Source organism: Elephas maximus, chromosome 21 (assembly GCF_024166365.1).
Source record: "Elephas maximus indicus isolate mEleMax1 chromosome 21, mEleMax1 primary haplotype, whole genome shotgun sequence".
Lineage (NCBI taxonomy): Eukaryota > Metazoa > Chordata > Mammalia > Proboscidea > Elephantidae > Elephas > Elephas maximus.
The window spans coordinates 16,459,558-16,478,682 of NC_064839.1; the positions used below are offsets into that span (position 1 = coordinate 16,459,558).

Genomic DNA, 19,125 nt, shown 5'->3' on the forward strand with positions numbered 1-19,125 from the left:
CAGCTTCAGCTTGAACTCGCATGCGAGCAATTGATGATCTGTTTCGCAGTCAGCCCCTGGCCTTGTTCTGACTGGTGATATTGAGCTTTCCATTGTCTCCTTCCTCAGATGTAGTGATTTGATTCCTGTATATTTCATCTGGTGAGGTCCACGTGTGTGGTCGTCATTTATGTTGGTGAAAGAAGGTATTTTCAATGAATAAGTTGTTTGTCTTGGAAAATTGTATCATGCGACCTCTAGCATCATTTCTATCACCAAGGCCATATTTTCCAACTATTGATTCTTCTTCGTTTCTGACTTTTCCATTCCAAAAAACCAAGCCCGTTGCCATTGAGTCGATTCTGACTCATAGTGACCTAATCACCAGTAATTATCAATGCATCTTGATTGCATATTTGATCAATTTCAGAGTGCAGAAGTTGATAAAAATCTTCAATTTTTTCATCTTTGGCATTAGTGTCACCATTTCATCTAGGTTCTCAAATTTGTAGGAGTATGATTTTTTCATAGTATTGTGTTATGATCCTCTTTATCTCAGTGGGGTCTGTTGTAATGATCATATTTTTATGCAAATAACGTGTGTACTTTACTTTTTTTGCCAACAATACCCTCCTTTCTCTTCAAGGTGTTTTCATAAGCATGCTATGCTAATTTTTTTAGGGCAACCTGTAACAACAACAACAAAAAAAGTAGCATAGCGCACTTATGAAATAACTTTGGGGGGGCATGTTTGCCAAAAATCTGTATAACACGTTATTTGCATAAAAATACAGTTTTGTCTCTTCTTGTTTTTTTCTTTTGTCAGTCTAATCAGTGGTTTGTCTCTTACTGATCCTTTCAAGGAACCAACTTCTGGTTTTGTTGATTCTTCCTATTGTTTTTCTGTTTTCTATTTCATTTATTTTGGCCCTGATGTTTATTATTTCCTTTCTTCTGGTAGCTTTGGGCTTCTTTTGCTCTTTTCTATCTCTTCAACTTGTCACTTTAAGTTATTGGTTTTGGATCTTCTTTTTTTAATGTAGGCAGTTATTGCTATGAATTTCCCTCTGAATACTGCTTTTGCTGTGTCCCAAAGTTTTTGATACATTGTGTTTTCATTTTTGTTTGATTCTAAGTATTTTTTTTTAATAATTTTTATTGAGCTTTAAGTGAAGTTTACAAATCAAGTCAGTCTGTCACATATAAGCTTACATACACCTTACTCCATACTCCCACTTACTCTCCCCCCAATGAGTTAGTCCTCCAGTCTCTCCTTTCGTGACAATTTTGCCAATTTCTAACCCTCTCTACCCTCCTATCTCCCCTCCAGACAGGAGATGCCAACACAGTCTCAAGTGTCTACCTGATACAAGTAGCTCACTCTTCATCACTATCTCTCTCCAACCCATTGTCCAGTCCCTTCCATGTCTGATGAGTTGTCTTCGGGAATGGTTCCTGTCCTGGGCCAACAGAAGGTTTGGGGACCATGAGCGCCGGGATTCCTCTAGTCTCAGTCAGACCATTAAGTATGGTCTTTTTATGAGAATTTGGGGTCTGCATCCCACTGATCTCCTGCTCCCTCAGGGGTTCTCTGTTGTGTTCCCTGTCAGGGCAGTCATCGGTTGTGGCCGGGCACCATCTAGTTCTTCTGGTCTCAGGATGATGTAAGTCTCTGGTTCATGTGGCCTTTTCTGTCTCTTGGGCTCATAGTTATCCTGTGACCTTGGTGTTCTTCATTCTCCTTTGATCCAGGTGGGTTGAGACCAATTGATGCATCTTAGATGGCCGCTTGTTAGCATTTAAGACCCCAGACGCCACATTTCAAAGTGGGATGCGAAATGTTTTCATAATAGAATTATTTTGCCGGTTGACTTAGAAGTCCCCTTAAGCCATAGTCCCCAAACCCCCGCCCTTGCTCTGCTGACCTTTGAAGCATTCAGTTTATCCCGGAAACTTCTTTGCTTTTGGTCCAGTCCATTTGAGCTGACCTTCCATGTATTGAGTATTGTCCTTCCCTTCACCTAAAGTAGTTCTTATCTACTAACTAATCAGTAAATAACCCTCTCCCACCCTCCCTCCCTCCCCCTCCTTAACCACAAAAGTATGTGTTCTTCTCGGTTTGTACTATTTCTCAAGATTGATTCTAAGTATTTTTTTAATTTCATTTTTTATTTCTTCTGTGTCTCAATAGTTTTTTAGTACTGTGTTGTTTCATTTCCATGTAATTATTATTTTTTCCTTATTCTTCCTGTTGTTGATTTCTGCCTTCGTACCATTATGGTCAGAGAAGGTGCTGTGTATGATTTCAGTCTTTGTAAATTTGTTGAGACTTGTTTTGTGGCCTAGCATATGGGCTTTCTGGAAAATAATCTACATGCATTGTAGAAAAATGTGTATTGTTCTGATCATGGGTAGAGTCGCTCTGTATATGTCCATTAGGTCAAATTGGCTTATGATTTTAAGTCCTCAGTGTCCTTACTGATCTTCTTTTTAGATATTCTGTCTAGAATTCAAAGTCTTGTGTTGAAGTCCTCAAGTATTATTGTACAATTATCTTTTTCTCCTTTCATGTTAGTATTTGTTTCTTGAGTTTTGGAGCATTGCTCTTAGGTGCAAATATATTTATAATTGTTTTGTGTTCTTGATGAATTGAACCTTTTAAGTAATGTTCTACTTTATCTCTTGTAATAGACTTTGATTTTAAATCAATTTTACTTGATATCAATATGGCCACTCCTGCTCTTTTTTGGTCACTGATTACATGGAATACGTTTTTCCATCCTTTTATTTTTTGGTCTGTTTGTGTCCTTAATGTCTAAGTTGTGTTTCTTGTAGGCAGGAAAAGGATGGATCATGTTTTTTTCCATTCTGTCACTCTCTGTCTTTTCCATGGGAAGTTTAGACCATTTACATTTCAGGTTATTACTGACAATGAAGTATCTATTTCATTTTGCTTAGTGTTTTTTTAGTATCTTAATTTCATCTTTAACTTTTTATTGCCATTTTTCTGTGTTTATCTGCTTTTCTGTGATGAGCCTTTTTGATTTCACCTTTTCTTCCATGTGTTTTTTCTAGATGTTTTATTAGTAGTTACCAGAAATACTACATTACACAACTTACAATTTCAACAACATTTATCATACAAACAAGTAACATAGAACATTAACATACTAAAACTATTTCTCCCTTCTCCTTTTGTGTTGGCAAGTCTTCGTTGAAATCTTCGTACATCCTGTATTTTACAGAGAGCCCTGGTGACACAGTGGTTAAGAGCTCGGTTGCTAACCAAAAGGTCAGCAGGTCAAATCTACCAGCTGTTCCTTGGACACCCTGTGTGGCAATTCTCCTTTGTCCTATAGGGTCCGTAAGAGTCAGAACTGACTCAACGACAGCAGGTTTGGTTTGACTTATGTTTTCTGGAGGTTCCCGCCACCCCCCCCCCCCCGCCCCATGTATATATTTGAGTATTTGTTTGATTTTTTTTCCATTTGAAAAACTCCCTTAAGTAATACTTGCAGAACTGGTTTGGTAGTGGCAAATTCCCAGAGCTTCTGTTTATTTGGGAATGTCTTAATTTCCCCCCCCCCCTTTTTTTTTTAATTTTATTGTGTTTTAGGTGAAACTTTATACAGCAAATTAGGTTCCTGTTTAACAATTTTTATACAGATTAGTTGTTCCATGACATTGTTATGGTTTTCACTATGTATCAGCATTCTCATTGTTTTCATTCTGTTTGTTCTTTTTCCATTGATATAGCTTCCTTTCCCCTCCTTGCCTTCTAATCTTTGCTTTTGGTTAATTTTTGACCGATTGGTTTTCGTATAGCTGATTGTTTAAGGGAGCACATTACACATGGAAGATACTGTTTATTTTATAAGCCGATCTATTATTTGGCTGAAAGGTGACTTCTAGGAGTGGCTTTAATACCATGTTCAAAGGGTATCTTAAGGTGATAGCCTCGGGGCTTCTTCTAGTCTCTATCAGTCCAACAGGACTCGTCTTTCTTCGGAATTTGAATTTTGTTCTCTATTTTTCTCTCATTCTATCTGGGACCTTCTGTTGTGTCCATGGTCAGAACAATCAGTAGTGGTAGCTGGGCACCATCTAGTTCTTCTGGTCTCTCTTCAAAAGAGGCCGTGGTTCATGTGGGTTATTAGTCCTATGGACTAGTTTTTTCTTTGAGCCTTTGGCTTCTATCATTCTCTTTGGCTCCAGATGACTAGAGACCAGTAATTATATCTGAGATGGCTGCTTGCAAGCTTTTAAGACCCCAGACACTACTCACCAAACTCGGTTGTGGAACATTATCTTTATGAACTCTGTTACGCCAATTGACTAAGCTGTCCCATGAGAGTGTGGTCCTAAGCTTTTTAACCCGATAAACCCATCCTGTGAGTTGTATAGATATGTCTAGGAAGTTTTTATAACTGTGCCTCCTATATGCTTCGTCACATATATAGATATATGTGCAGCATACGCAAACATGTATGTATATATGCCTACACATAAACATCTGTACATGCATGTGGATATACTTGCATATGCCTTCCCATACACATATATCCACAAATGTCTACTTGCGTAACCACAGACATATTTTTTGGTTATTATTAAGCGTTGCGAAGTTGTATATGTTATAGCGTTTACCAAAGTTGTCCCTTTTTCTTGTGTATTTCTTAGTGTCTTTATTTACCTTGGTCACATTATGCAGACTTCACCCATATTTGGTATTGCCTTTCCCACCTACAAAAATACAGGTGTCTCCTGTCTAGAAAGTGATTCCCCTCCCTCCTCTCTTCCATCCCTGGTAACTCTTGTTTTCTGTAGCTATATCTATTCTTGACTTTTTATAGTATTGGGACCATACAGTATTTGTCCTCTTGTAATTGACGTATTTCACTCAGCATGATGTCCTCCAGATTCATCCATGTTATAATACGCTTTGCAGTTCCCTTTATTTTTGAATGACAGCTTTGCTGGGTAAAGAATTCTTGATTGGCAGTTGTTTTCCTTTAATATTTATGTATGCCATTCCGTTATTTTTTGTCCTCCAGGGTTTCTGCAGAGAAATCTGCTCTAATTCTTATGGTAGACCCTTGATATGTTCTTTTCTCTTGCTGCTTTCAGCATTCTTTTATTGTCTTTGGTTTTCAAGAACTTTATTACTGTGCATCATGGAGTGGACCTCTTTGTACTTCTGTTTGAAGTTCATGTAACTTCCTCTGTTTGCAGGCTTGGTTCCTTATTCAGGTCTGGGAAATTCTGTGTGATTGTCTCTTGGAAAAATTTTTCTATGCCTTTATTATTATCATGGTGCTATCGAAATCCAAAAATTTTAATGTTAGATTTCTTAACTGAATCCCACATTTCCATTTGGATTTGTTCACAGTTCTTTGTTCTTTTCTCTTGTTTCTCTTGAGACTTAATAAGTTCAGTCACTCTGTCTTCTAGTTCACTTATTCTCTCTTCTTAAACCTTTTGTCAGATATTTCTCTTGCATTTTCGAATTCATTTATTTTATTCTTCAGTTTCAGTCTTTCTCTGTTGTTTTTTTTTAATGTTTTCGATCTCCTCATTGAGTTTCCTGTTTTCTATTCTGTTTCCTTGTCTCCATTAATTTGTTTCCTGTGTGTTCTTTTCTCTCTTTAAAAATATTTAGCATTGTTGTCTGAAAGTGTTATCATTTGTCCATTATCTTGGTCTCCATTGGAGAAATTTCTGCTTCTTCGTGTTCTTTTAATTGAGCCCATCTCCTTTTGTGATCCTGTATGTTCTATTATTTTTTGTTGTTCGTGTTGCATTTTCATATCTTTTATAATCTGGGATTCAGTTGTCTGTTTCTCAAGGAATTATTTTTCTTAGATCTACCGCCACTATCTTCTATGTTCCACTAGAGGGCACTCTGGCCTTTTGGTTCTTTCATCTCTGAGTCGACAGTTCTGAGGATTATCTCTGTTAACTATCGGGTTCTAGTTTATCTCCATAGGTTTTACGTGTTTTGTAACGTTTTAAGTCCAAGGGTGTTTACTTTGGCTGGTTTTCCTGAAGGTGGCTACTTTACTGATGTGTGAGGGCCCCTCCATCTTCTGTGGATTTTGCTGTAGCCTTTTCAGATGCCTGCACATCTGGGCTGGATTCCTTCGCTTTGCTTTGTAGACTTGCCTTCACGAATTGCACATATGAGGGACTCTTCTGCTGGCCGCGGGTGGAAGTGGTAGTACACGCTGTCCTAATGCAAGGGTGGGAGTGCTTTTTTTCCTTCCCTCACTGGCAACCCTGAGCAGGCTTTCCCACGGTACCTAGTTGTGGGTAGGAAACCAATCGTTTCCCCTTGTTGCCTGTTTGTTTTATTTTTCTCGCCTTGCCTGATGGATGGGTCCTGCAGCTCTTCCATGGCTCTGGGTCCTAGTGCTGGCCAGCCCAGATGTCAGCCAGATTCATTAGCGCTCACCTGCAGTGTCTTGATTTACCTGTACTCCTTCTGAAGTGTGTGGCTTGTGAATTCCCATAGCTAATCTCTGTCACCTTAATTGGCCTGTACTTTCCTCATTTTAGCTCCAGTCCTGTGTTCTTTGTTCAGGTTCTTCCTATTCGAAAATGGTTGCAGTGAGTGAAGTCCTCTGGCTGCCAGTGGTCAGAAACTCCCAGCTTCTCTGCAGACCCTAATCTCCTCTCCCCTGTTTCAGAACTCAGTTTGGCTCTGTAACACTTCAGTTGCCATCTGGAGCTCTGAGATTACTCAGTCTGTGCCTGTTTTCATTTGTTGTTCAGTGGGTTAGTTGGAGAATAAATCGGAGTGAGTGTTTACTCCACCATCTTGTCCCGCCTCCATCCGTAGCACAGTGAATCTAAAAGGTAAAAGTTAACCAAAAACAAATTTTAAAAGAATTTTTAATCATCTTCATCAGCATTGAAATAAGAAAAGGGACTTAACAGCATAAAATTCAAAGTGGCAGCCCAGGACATGTATCAGTAAATGTCTAATACAGCTCTCAGCGACTCACATGTATTTATTTACTCTTTATAGAGAAAAGAATCTGGTGTGATTTCGTATGTGTTCTAATCCCGTAGCCCTCTTCTTCTACCTCCTCAAAGTGTATTAATTAGTCCACAAAATCTTGAGAATTTTTATTAACAATCAAATCTGTGAAAAAGCAAGCAGGAGAAGAATCTACATCCTATGATTTGGAGTATAATGGAACAAGTTATTGGGCAGAGAACATGGGTGTGATGGGGTAGTGATGTAGAAAATCAGGGATTGCCTCTTAGAAGCAGAAATTGCTTGGTTGTGAATTAGAATTGCAGTAACGATAGTGTCTTAGTCAGGGCTCACTAAAGGAGGAAACCAGCATGGCATATACGAGGGTAGGTCAAAAAGTATTGCTACTGGGGTTCCAGTTTCTACATGCCGGGGTTTATTCCAAACAAAACGTGCTTAAACATGCTGCTGAGATCAGTAGATGGGTGCAGACAAGTTCTATCAGTAATACACTTGTTTTAGCCTCCGTAGGGTGCCTTCAAAAAAAAAAAAGGGGGTACTTCTTGTGCCATGGAAAAAAATGATTTTGAGGTGAAGGCTAATATAAAATTTTTAACAGAATTCAAGTGGACATCTTCCCAAATCACTGAAGCTTTGCAGCAATTTTATGGGAATGCTGCCCCTCATAAAGCAACAGTTTTTAGATGGATCAAACATTTTAAGGAAGGTCAGGAAGACCTCAAAGATGAGCCAAGAGAGAAGACTGGTTAGAAAGTTATGGCGACTGAAATCTCATTAGGTTTTCTTGAAGGACACAGGACAGTTACGGGGGGTTTATTATGAAGAAGTTTTAAGAAAATTGAAAACTGTATTAGTGAGAAGAAGGCCAGGAAAGTTGCACCGAGGAATTTTTTCCATCACAACAATGCACCTGCTCATTCTTTGAGGGTAGTAAGGGCTGTCCTACAAGAATTTTGTTGGGAAACCTTACCCCATCCACCCTACAGCCCTGATCTTGCCCCTTCAGATTTCTTTTTGTTCCAAAAACTCAAAGAACATTTAAAAGGAACACAATTTGAGTCCCTTGAGGATGCCAAAACTGTCATTTTGACATGGTATAAATCGAAGAGCACAGAATTCTTTGGTCAAGGGTTAGAGAGATGGAAATACCACCTTCAGAAGGATATAGACCTAGATGAAGGATATGTAGAGAAACAGTAGCTTCACATGTTGATATTTTTGTTTAATAAAGGTTTTTGTGATTTAGTAGTAGTACTTTTTTACTTACTGTCATGTGTCTGCGTGTGTGTGTGTGTATGTATGTGTATAAAATGTGTATGGGGGTTTGTAAAGTGGCTGAAGTGTGAGGATTGAAGGGCTACAACTCTATTCTGGCAATTCAGGTTAGAAGTAGAATTCGCTTGACCTAGAATTCTTCCAGTCATACAGATCAAGTAAATATTTAGTAAATTTCCCATCTGTTGCACTTGTAGGGACACCGTGAGTAAGTAGCCAACACCCTAAGTCCATATGAGTCAGACTATTCTGATGACTGCTTTGACTCTACTATCCCATATGGTAACCATGCCCACCTTGTCTCTGCCAACGAAATGCTGCCACTTGGCCCCTACCACCATGAGGTCCAATCGGCCCTATTGTAGTTAGGTGTCTTAATTTAGTTAGGGCAGTTTCCACTGTCAAATCTGACTTAATTAAAATAGCAACCACAGCAGTCTTCAAGGATGCTGGGGCTCCCATTGCAGATTTGTTCTTCTCCATTGTGGTAAAAGATGTGTCCTCTGGTTACTCCATGTGTGGATCTGTGGGTCTAACCTGATATATCCACTCTACCATGCCAACTACCCTAACGCTTTGGATATCTTCTTCTACAGTATACCAAGGCAGGTCTGGTACTTCAACCTGATTTAGTGTAGGCCGTCATTTAATTCACGCTTCAGTGACCCAACCAGATGAACTTTTATATCCTTTCGTAACTTCCCTAGCTGAAACGTTGAATGAAAAATCTGTGCTTAGTGGGCCCATATCAATAAACTTAGCCTTTATGTTCCTTGCACCATTACCCACACCCTTCATAGCCATTCCAACACATATTCCCCAGGTTTATGTTTGTACATATTAGAAAACTCAAGCAGTTCTTTTGGAGTGTAGCATACCTCCTACTGGGTCACCCTTTGTACTTTACCTTTGGGGCTCACTGTGACTTAAGTGTAATTATAGGTCTAGAAGCAAAAAGGGGTGTTGGGGGTGGATCTTAGGACACTCAGCCCTGTCTTGTAATGTATCTGCCTCAGGCAGTGCCCCAGGCACCGCCCCAGGCGATATCTCAGACAAGGACTCTTCAGGCATAACAGGGTTAGTATCATGAGATGGGGGTAAGAAGAGTGATTCAGTGGAATTGAGGGGCTCAGTGTCCCCAACTTCTTGATTATCTGCCTGTATGCCCCATCCCAAGTTTTAGGTTCCCATTTCTTCCCAATCAGTGCCCTCCCTTAACTTCAGACACTACTTGAGATTGAGAAATAATTGGTGTTGTAATTCAGCCACTGTTAGAATAAGACTCTGGATTTGGTTTTTGACAGTATTAGCTCTGTTACTACAAGAAGTGAGGCATTCTTTCAGGGCATGAGTGGCAACTTTGAGGTCATTTATGCGGCATTTAAGCTGTGCTTCTGAAGCCCTAAGCTCGTATCTTTCTTTCACCACTTTGTCTAATGAAATTAGGACCAACCACCAACTTCCCTATATTTCTCATGCTGACAGAATTGTAGAAAAGTGTCAGGCATGTGATCAACTAGAGCCTTGCTCTTCACCAGTACTTGATCTGTTGGTGATATTTTGCATATTAATATTGCCACCTCATTCCATGGATTAGGAGCACCCTCTTTCTACTGGAGGCAGAGTCATCAGTGCCTTTAAGATTAGTCAGTCATGAGAGCCAGTTTAGAAAACTCATCCTTACGATTTTGTTTCTCTAGAGCCACTTTCGGTACCAAATGTCTTAGGCTGGGTTCTCTAGAGAAGCAAAACCAGCAAAGTGTATATATATGTAGAGAGGAAGAGATGAAGAGAGAGAGGTTTATCACAAGGAAATGGCTCATGCAGTTGTAGAGGCTGGCAGGTCCCAAGTCTGTGGGTTAGGCGTTAGAATAGAGGCTTCTCCTGACTCACATAGCTGCAGGGTCTGATGAACCCAAGATCATCCAGTAAGACAGCAGGCCACTGGGTCACAGGCTGTGGAGGTTGACAAATCCCAAGATTGGCAGGCAGTGTGGCAGGCTGCTGGCTTAAGTCCCAAGAACCAGAGATCAGATGATGATGAGCCAGATGCAGGATGCAGAGCAAGTAAGTGAGCTTTCTCAAAATGTCTATATATTGAGTGCTGACCACATCCCTGGGGAAACTCCCCTTAAAACTGATTGGCTGATGACAGCAGATTGCATTACAGAGGATAACTACATCATTACATAACTGCCAAGTTATGTCATTACATAACTGCCAAACTTTCCATACGTACCTGCGAAATCACTGAGAATCAAGACCTAGCCAGGTGAACACATAACCTTAACCATCACATCTCCCTTCTTGATGTTTTACCTAAACCTCTGTGCTGCCTTTTCAGCATTTGCTTTAGTGATTACAATGTGCATCTTTGACTCACTAGTACCTACCTTCAAATGATATTTTAATACTTTACATGCTAAGAACCATATGACAGAATAACTCTGTTTACCCTGCGCCCACCATTTGTGTTTTTGTTTTCATATATTTCACTTCTATGTATGCTATGAGCTCCACATGTTGTTATTTTTGCATGAAATAGTCAATAGTTTTTGAAGAACTATGCTCCTTCCGGAAGGCTGATGGTGTGGTGGTTTGGATCAGTTTAATTTGCAGTTGAGCTGCATCTGGGTTTTATTGCAGTTTTATTTATATTCAGTTCGTCTCTGCCTTAATAGTCCCTGCACTGAGACTTTGAATCAAGCATTGGCAAGACTTTGAGTATCTTGCTGTATTTTATAGCCTTGCTGCTACACTTTTGTCCCCTCCAAAATTTTCTTTGCTCTTGTTTTGTTCCTGGCTCTCTGCATGAAATAAAGTTGGCAAAGCATGCCCTTAGGTGGTAGAATGTGACTAGTATATGGCTCTGAATTTGGGGGGGTCATTGTTTCCTTGCCCTAGGTATTCCTGGGATGGAGAGCCACTGTTTCTGACCTGCCCTACACCAGAAGTCAGCGAGCTCCCAGCCTGTAGTCACTGCGGAGGCCGAAGGATATTTGAATTTCAGCTTATGCCAGCACTGGTCAGCATGCTCAGAAGTGCTAGCTTAGGTAATAAGCCCTTTGTTAATTTGAATTTGTTGATGCTCACCTTATTTTGGAATTATTTTAAAATATAAGACTACGTTTTATATTATTTTTTCCTTATAAAATATTACAAGCATATTATAGAAAATTTTGGAAATTGAAATTATTTTAAGAAAACCTATAGTCCACCCAATCTAACACAAACACTGCTATCGCTTTGGTTGATTTAAGGACAAGCTGTTTTCCATCCATAAACATTTTTTTCATGGCACTATTATATTATTTTGTTATATAATCAAAACTTAGTAGTCTTTTAAAAGGAACTTTTAAAAGATTGTAATTCTTGTACTTATCATCATTATATTGTCTTTACTGAAAAAGACTTTTTTCCTTTTTTTTTAAATTGTGCTTTGAGTGAAAGTTTACAAATCAAGTCAGTCTCTCATATAAAAATTTATATATACCTTGCTATGTACTTCTAGTTGCTCTTCCCCTTATGAGACAGCACACACTTCTCCACCGTATATTCCCCATGTCCATTCAGCTAGCTTCTGTCTCCCTCTGCCTTCTCATCTCGCCTCCAGACAGGAGCTGCCCACATAGTATCATGTGTCTACTTGAGCCAAGAAGCCCACTCCTCACCAGTGTCATTTTCTATCTTGTAATCCAGTCCAGTCCTTGTCTGAAGAGTTGGCTTTGGGAATGGTTCCAGACTTGGGCTAACAGAAAGTCTGGGAACGATGACCTCTGGAGTCCTTCCAGTCTCAGTCAGACCATTAAGTCTGGTCTTTTTATGAGATTTTGAGGTCAGCCTCCCACTACCCTCCTGCTCCATCAGGGATCCTCTGTTGTGTTCCCTGTCAGGTCAGTCATTGGTTGTAGCCAGGCACCATCTACTTCTGGTCTCAGGCTGATGTAGACTCTGATTTATGTGCTCTTGGGCTCATAATTACCTTGTGTCTTCGATGTTTTTCATTCTCCTTTGTACCAAGTGGGTTGAGACCCATTGATGCATCTTAGATGGCTGCTCACTAGCGTTTAAGACCCCAGATGCCACTCACCAAAGTGGGATGCAGATTGTTTTCTTAATACATTTTATTATGCCAGTTGACATAGATGTCCCATGAAACCGTGGTCCCCAGACCCCCACCGCTGTCACTCTGGCCTTCGAAGTGTTCAGTTTATTCAGGAAAGTGCTTTGCTTTTGGTTTTGTCCAGTTGTGCTGACCTCTCCTGTACTGTGTGTTGTCTTTCCCTTTGCCTAAAATAGTTGTTATCTACTATCTAATTAGTGAATACCCCTCTTCCTCCCTCCCTCCCTCCCCACCCTTGTAACCATCAAAGAATATCCTTGTAACCATCAAAGAATATTTTCTTCACTGTTTAAACTGTTTCTCAAGTTCTTGTAATAGTGGTCTTATACAATATTTGTCCTTTTGCAACTGACTAATTTCACTCAGCATAATGCCTTCCATATGCCTCCATGTTATGAAATGTTTCACGGATTCATCATTGTTCTTTATTGATGCATAGTGTTCCATTATGTGAATATACCATAATTTGTTTATCCATTCATCTGTTGATGGGCACCTTGATTGCTTCCATCTTTTTGCTATATTGTAAACAGTGCTGCAGTGAACATGGGTATGCACATACCTGTTCATGTAAAAGCTCTTATTTCTTTAGGATGTATTCCAAGGAATGGGATTGCTGGATTGTATGGTAGTTCTGGAAACCCTGGTAGCGTAGTGGTTAAGTGCTACCGTTGCTAACCAAAAGGTCGGCAGTTCAGATCCGCCAGGCACTCCTTGGAAACTCTACCGGGCAGTTCTACTCCATCCTGTAGGGTCACTATGAGTCAGGATCAACTCGATGGCAGTGGTTTTGGTTTGGTTTTTATGGTAGTTCTATTTGTAGCTTTTTAAGGACATGCCAAATTGATTTCCAAAGTGGTTGTACCATTTTACATTCCCACCAGCAGTGTATAAGTAAGTGTTCCAGCCTTTCCACAGCCTCTCCAACGTTCATTATTTTGTGTGTTTTGGATTAATGCCAGCCTTGTTGGAGAGAGATGGAATCTCATTGTAGTTTCGATTTGCATTTTTGTAATGGCTAACGATCGTGAGCATTTCCTCATGTATCTTTTAGCTGCCTGAATGTCTTCTTTGGTGAAGTGCCTGTTCATATCATTTGCCCATTTTTTAATTGGGTTGTTGAGTTTTTGCAGTATCATGTAGATTTTTAAAATTTTTAAAAGAAAATTAGGTGTTTTTATAATAAGCAATGCCTATTTGTGATGCAAGATTCAAACAGTAAATGTGTGTAGCAAGAAGTAAACCAGTAAAAAATTCGTAGTTGTTCAGTCGATTCTGACTTATGGCAACCCATGTATGTCAGAGTAGAAAAGTGCTCCACAGCATTTTTAATGGCTGATTCTCAGAAGTAGATTGCTAGGGCTTTCTCCTGAGGCACCTCTGGGTGAACTCAAACCACCAACCTTGACATTAGCATCCAGGAGTGTTAACTGCACCTCCAGGGACTCCAGTAAGAAGTAAAGGCCTCACTAATATCATTTACTAGAGGGAACTATGCCATTTTTTTTTATAGTGTATATATTTTTGTGTACTTTCCCCAGACATATTTTATGCATACATACATGCATCTATATATATTTAAAATATTTGCTTTAAACAAAAATATGCGTGCTATTTTACCCTTTTTTTCCCTTACATAATTGGAGAAATTTTCCCACGTTCATATGTAATGATCTTTTGCAAACAGCGTATTGAGGTGTAATTGACATACAGCAGACTGCACATGTTTAAAGTATACAATCTGGTAAGTATTGCCATAGGTACACAATTGTGAAACCATCACCACAGTGAAGGCAGTGAGCATGCCCGTCATCCCAGAAGAGTCCTCAAACCCCTCTGTAAGTGTCCTATGACCCCCTCTACCCCGTAACCATTGATCTACTTTCTGTCAGAGATCAGTTTGCATTTTCTAGAATTTTTATAAATGAAATCATACGGTATATACTTTTTTGTCTGCCTTTTTTTACTTAGCATTATTATTTTGAGATACATCCATGTTGTGTGTATCAATTGCTGCTCTTTATTACTGCATAATGTTTCATTGTACGTGTATACCAGGATTTGTTTACCTAGTCACCTTTTGGGAATCCTGGTGGTGCAGTGGTTAAGAGCACAGCTCCTAACCAAAAGGTTGACAGTTTGAATCCATCAGACACTCCTTGGAAACCCTATGGAGTAGTTCTGCTCTGTCCTGTAGGGTGGCTGTGAGTCAGAATGGACCCAATGGCAATGGGTTTTAGTTACCTTTTGATGGACATCTCTGTTATTTCCAGTTGGGGCTGTTACAAATAAAGCTGCTATGAACATTCATGTATAAGTATTTGGACATAACTTTTCATTTCTCTTGGGTCAATAGCTGGGAGTAGAATGATTGGATAATGACGTATTATTTTTTGATATGCTGTTGAATTCTGTTGGCTAGAGTTTTGATGAGAATTTTTTCCTCTATATTCATGATGGATATTGGTCTGACTTTTTGTGTGTGAGTGGTATCTTTGCCTGGCTTTGGTATTGGGTTATGCTGGCTTCATAGAATGAATTTGGGAGTATTTCTTCCATTTTAATGCTCTGGAATAGTTTGAGTAATATCGATGTGAGCTCTTTTCTGGAAGTTGGGCAGAGTTCTCCAGTGAAGCTGTCTGGGCCAGGGCTTTTTTTGTTGGAAGTTTTTTTTTTTTTAATTACCTTTTCAGTCTGTTTTTTTTGTGTGGGGGGGGGACTGGTTAGTTTTTCTACATCAGTTTGTGTTAGTTTAGGTATACAGTGTGTTTCTAGAAATTTTTCCATTTCCTCTGGGTTGTCAGATTTGTTAGAGTTTGTAGTAATCTGTTATGATCTTTTTTATTTCAGTTCATTCTGTTGTGATGTCACCCATCTCATTTCTTATTTAGGTTATTTACTTCCTCTTCTGCTTTTCTTTTTTCAATTTGGCCAGTGGTGTGTCGATTTTGTTGATTGAGTGGATCATATGATAGGTCTGTGTTTAACTTTTGTTTTGTGACTTTTATATCACAGCAACTCAAGGTATCCTCCTATTCGGTTACCTCTTTCTTCTCAAGTTGACATTAACATCTTTCTCTCTTGCTCTACATTCATTGAGATTTTCTCAAACCTTTCCTTTCTGCCTGTGATTGGATTTCCGTCTGTCTCTTCTGTCCTTGTGGTTTCTGATTTTTTTTTTCCCCAACATTTTATTATGTTTTTGGTGAAGGTTTACACAGCGGTTTGGTTCCCATTCAACAATTTCTGCACAAGTTGTCCAATGACATTAGTTAACATTCTTCAGAATGCGTGAACGTTCTTATTTCCATTCAGGTTGTTCCATTTCCATTCACCTAGTTTCCCTGCCCCCTTACAGTCTCATCTTTGTTTTAAAGTCTGTGTTGACCTATTTGGTCTCATGTAGGTGATTCTTTAAAGGAGCACAGTGCTTACAGGTGACATTCATTATTTTTTGAGCCAGTTTGTCACTACAAGGTGACCTCAGGAGTTAGTTTTGGTTCAATGTTTGAAGATTATCTCAGGGTGGTAGTCTCTGGCAGTCTTCCAGTCTCAACCAGTTCAGTGGGTCTGGCTTTCTTTGTTTGTTTTTGGGCTTGGGAATTTGAGGTTCTCTTCCACACTTTTTCTCTCATTTTATTGGGGTCCATCTATTTATCTCTGATTAGAATGGTCAATAATGGTAGCCAGGCACCATCTATTCTCCTGATCTCAGGGTAGATAAGGCCATGGTTCGTGTAGACTGTTTGTCCTATAGAATAGTTTCTTCTTTGAGTCTTTGGTTTCCTTCTTTCTCTTTTGGTCCAGACAAGTAGAGACCAATAATTGTATTTTTAAGTCTCCAAACACCGCTTACCAAATTAGGATGTAGAACATAACTTAATGAACTATATTATGCCATTTGACCAAGACAGCCAAGGAGAGTGTGGTCCTAATCCTTCAAACTCAGAAGCCCAATCCCGGGAGGTGTTTGGTTATGTTGGAAAAGTATCCATAACTGTACCCTCATGTACTCTATTATATATATGAATGTATGTGCATACAGTCACATAGATGTATATACATATACTTATGCATATACCTCTATATACACACATATACACTGGTAGAGTAGAGGTTAAAGTGTTCGACTGCTAACCAATAGGTTGACGGTTTGAACCCATCAGCTGCTCCTTGGAACCCTATGGGGCAGTTCTACTCTGTCCTATAGGGTCACTATGAGTCGAAAGTGACTTGATGACAATGGATTTTTTTTGTGCCTACATACATACATTTATACCTGCACATATAATTTTTGGTTGTTTTTGCTGTTGTTTCAAAATTATATTTGCCGTAGCAATTACCAACAGGTTCTTTTTTCTTGTGTACTTTTTAGTGACATTGTTTACCTTCATCAAACTGCATACACGTCACCTTCATTTGGTGTTACCTTTCCCATCACCAAAAGTGTTTACTACCTAGAGAGTGCGTCCCCCTCCCCCTCATCCCTGGTAACCATTAACGAACATCAGTTTCTATATATTTACTTGTTTGTATCATTTCATAAAAATGAGAACATACGATACTTGTTTCTTTTTCTTTGATTGACTTATTTTCCTCAGCATGTCCTTCAGATTGATCCAAGTTCCAAGGTGTTTTGGGAACTCATTTTCCTTATTGCTAAGTAGCATTCCATTGCACGTATGTACCACGTTGTACTTATCCATTCATCCATTAATGGGCACTTAGGTTATTTCCATCTTTTTGCTGTTGAGAATAGTGCTGCGATGAACATAGTTGGGCATATAGCTATTCACGTCACTTCTGTTAGATCCCGAGGGTATATGTGGGTTCGGAGTTCTTTATTATGTAATGGGGCTCCTTGGCCTCCATATGTTTCCTCCAGGCAGGGCTCAGGCCTCACGTGCAGTACTCAGCTATTTGATATTTTATTCCATCTTATCCCTCCCACCACCTTCTGTCCTATCCTAGTGGTTACTGGTTCTGAGACTTCAGCCTCTCCATGCCTTCCACAAACTACCTGTTGCACATTTCTGGTTGGAAATTAGTCCCAAATTTGGCAGGTTATTTCTCTCAAACCAGCTGTCTTTGTTCCATTACCCCTACCTACATTTTCTTCCCCTCTTTGGTTCTCCAGACCAGTTCCCCATTCATCCTGCTTGTTCCTGCTTCCTGTGTTCTGATATCAGCAGGAGTTCTTGTTTTCTTGGTGTCGTTCTTTATAGCTCTATCCAATGATAAATTTCTATAAACTCTTAGGATTCATTGCATGTTTTTTGCCTGAGTCCTTTCTTTGAGGTAGTGGGTTCTGTTGTGTGACATATTTTAATATGGGTTTTCACTGTCAGATAGCCTAGACAGAATGAAGATGACTTACTGAGACTTTTATTATTAGAGTGTATTTCCCTGCTACTTTTGATTCAGTCTGCCTTTTGCCATCACTGTTCACTTATCATAGGAGAGATTATGATGGTATTTATGATGGAAAGCTAGTAAGCTCTGCTTTTGCTTTACCTAATTATTTTTTCAGCCTGTAAGGTGAAATCATTCTGTAGGAACATGTTTTCCTAATGTTACACCATCTTTCTCCCCCGCTGCTATTTCAATCATTCAACCTCTTTGTTTCATAATGATCACTTAAGATGGGCCCGTCTCTTTTCTAAACATTTTACATGCCTTAGCTTATTTAATCCCCCTCACAACAATCTTATGATCATGGTAAATATTATCATTATCACAGAAAGGTAAAGTAACTTGCTTAATGTGGTAGAGCTGGTATTGAATGTAGGCAATCTTGCTCCAGACTCTGTGTTTTATCCACTAATCAAACTTTAAAATGTTGAGTGTATCTCCTAACACTTCTATCTTTGCTAGAATTCTTAATGTGCTGTATTTTTCAGGTCTTTCTGTGGAATTTGGAACAATTCTAATTTACACATGTGAGAAAAGTTGCTGGCCTCAAAATCACCAGACTCCCATGGAAGAATTTTGTGTTATACAAGAAGACCCAGACGAATTATTATTTAAGTAGAGCATTTCCTTTTATTTATGTAAATTAAAATAAACATTAATGACCAAATTTGGTATTTTCATCTCATTTTAACTCACAAGTTATTAAGTCTTTAAGTGTTGCCCTTTTTGTCTTTTGGCACCTGTGCTAGCACTGGAGCTGGGACTTAGAACCTGCTGACTGTGGGCTGGTCTACTTTTCCAGGGTTAGCAGCCTGTCCCCACAGGGGCAGCTTGGAAAGTAGCCCCTCTCCAGCCCAGAGGGCAGCTGTTCTTCCATAGGCAGCCCAGTGGGCATTCTAGGAGCGAGGCAGAGCCGCTGTAGAGCAGCCTCTTATTACCTCTGCTGCCTCTGCGTCAGGGATTCAAACCAGATCTTCCTGGTTCAGTCATAGCCAAGGAAGCAAAACCAGAACAGACCCAAATTTTTAAAATTTGAGTGAACCGGAATGGGAAAAAATAATAGATCGAAGCTCTACTGGAAATAATCTCCCTCTTAGAAAACAAGACTGCCTGCATTCAAATACCAGCTGTACCACATTAAGCAAGTTATTTTACCTTTCTGTAATAATGATAATGTTTATCATAATCATAAGATTGTTGTGAGGGGGATTAAATAAGCTAAGGCGTGTAAAGTGTTTAGAAAAGAGACTGGCACATTGTAAGTGATCATTATGAAACAAAGAGGTTGAATGACTAAAATGATCTGGTTGCATAGTAACCAGATCTCTTGCCTCTC

The 19,125-nt window shown here is 39.4% G+C and overlaps 1 protein-coding gene across 1 annotated transcript in view; it reads left to right on the top strand.

Annotated features, from left to right (window-relative positions):
- Nucleotides 1-18,494, top strand: part of PDCD2L (programmed cell death 2 like) — a 33,956-nt gene extending 15,462 nt beyond the window's left edge. The window contains exons 6-7 of the mRNA XM_049863721.1: nucleotides 11,159-11,307; nucleotides 18,278-18,494. Of these exons, the coding sequence (XP_049719678.1) occupies nucleotides 11,159-11,307; nucleotides 18,278-18,408 (280 nt within the window). The 3' untranslated portion in view covers nucleotides 18,409-18,494. The remainder of the gene's footprint in view (nucleotides 1-11,158; nucleotides 11,308-18,277) is intronic.
- The last annotated feature ends 631 nt before the right edge of the window (nucleotides 18,495-19,125 follow it).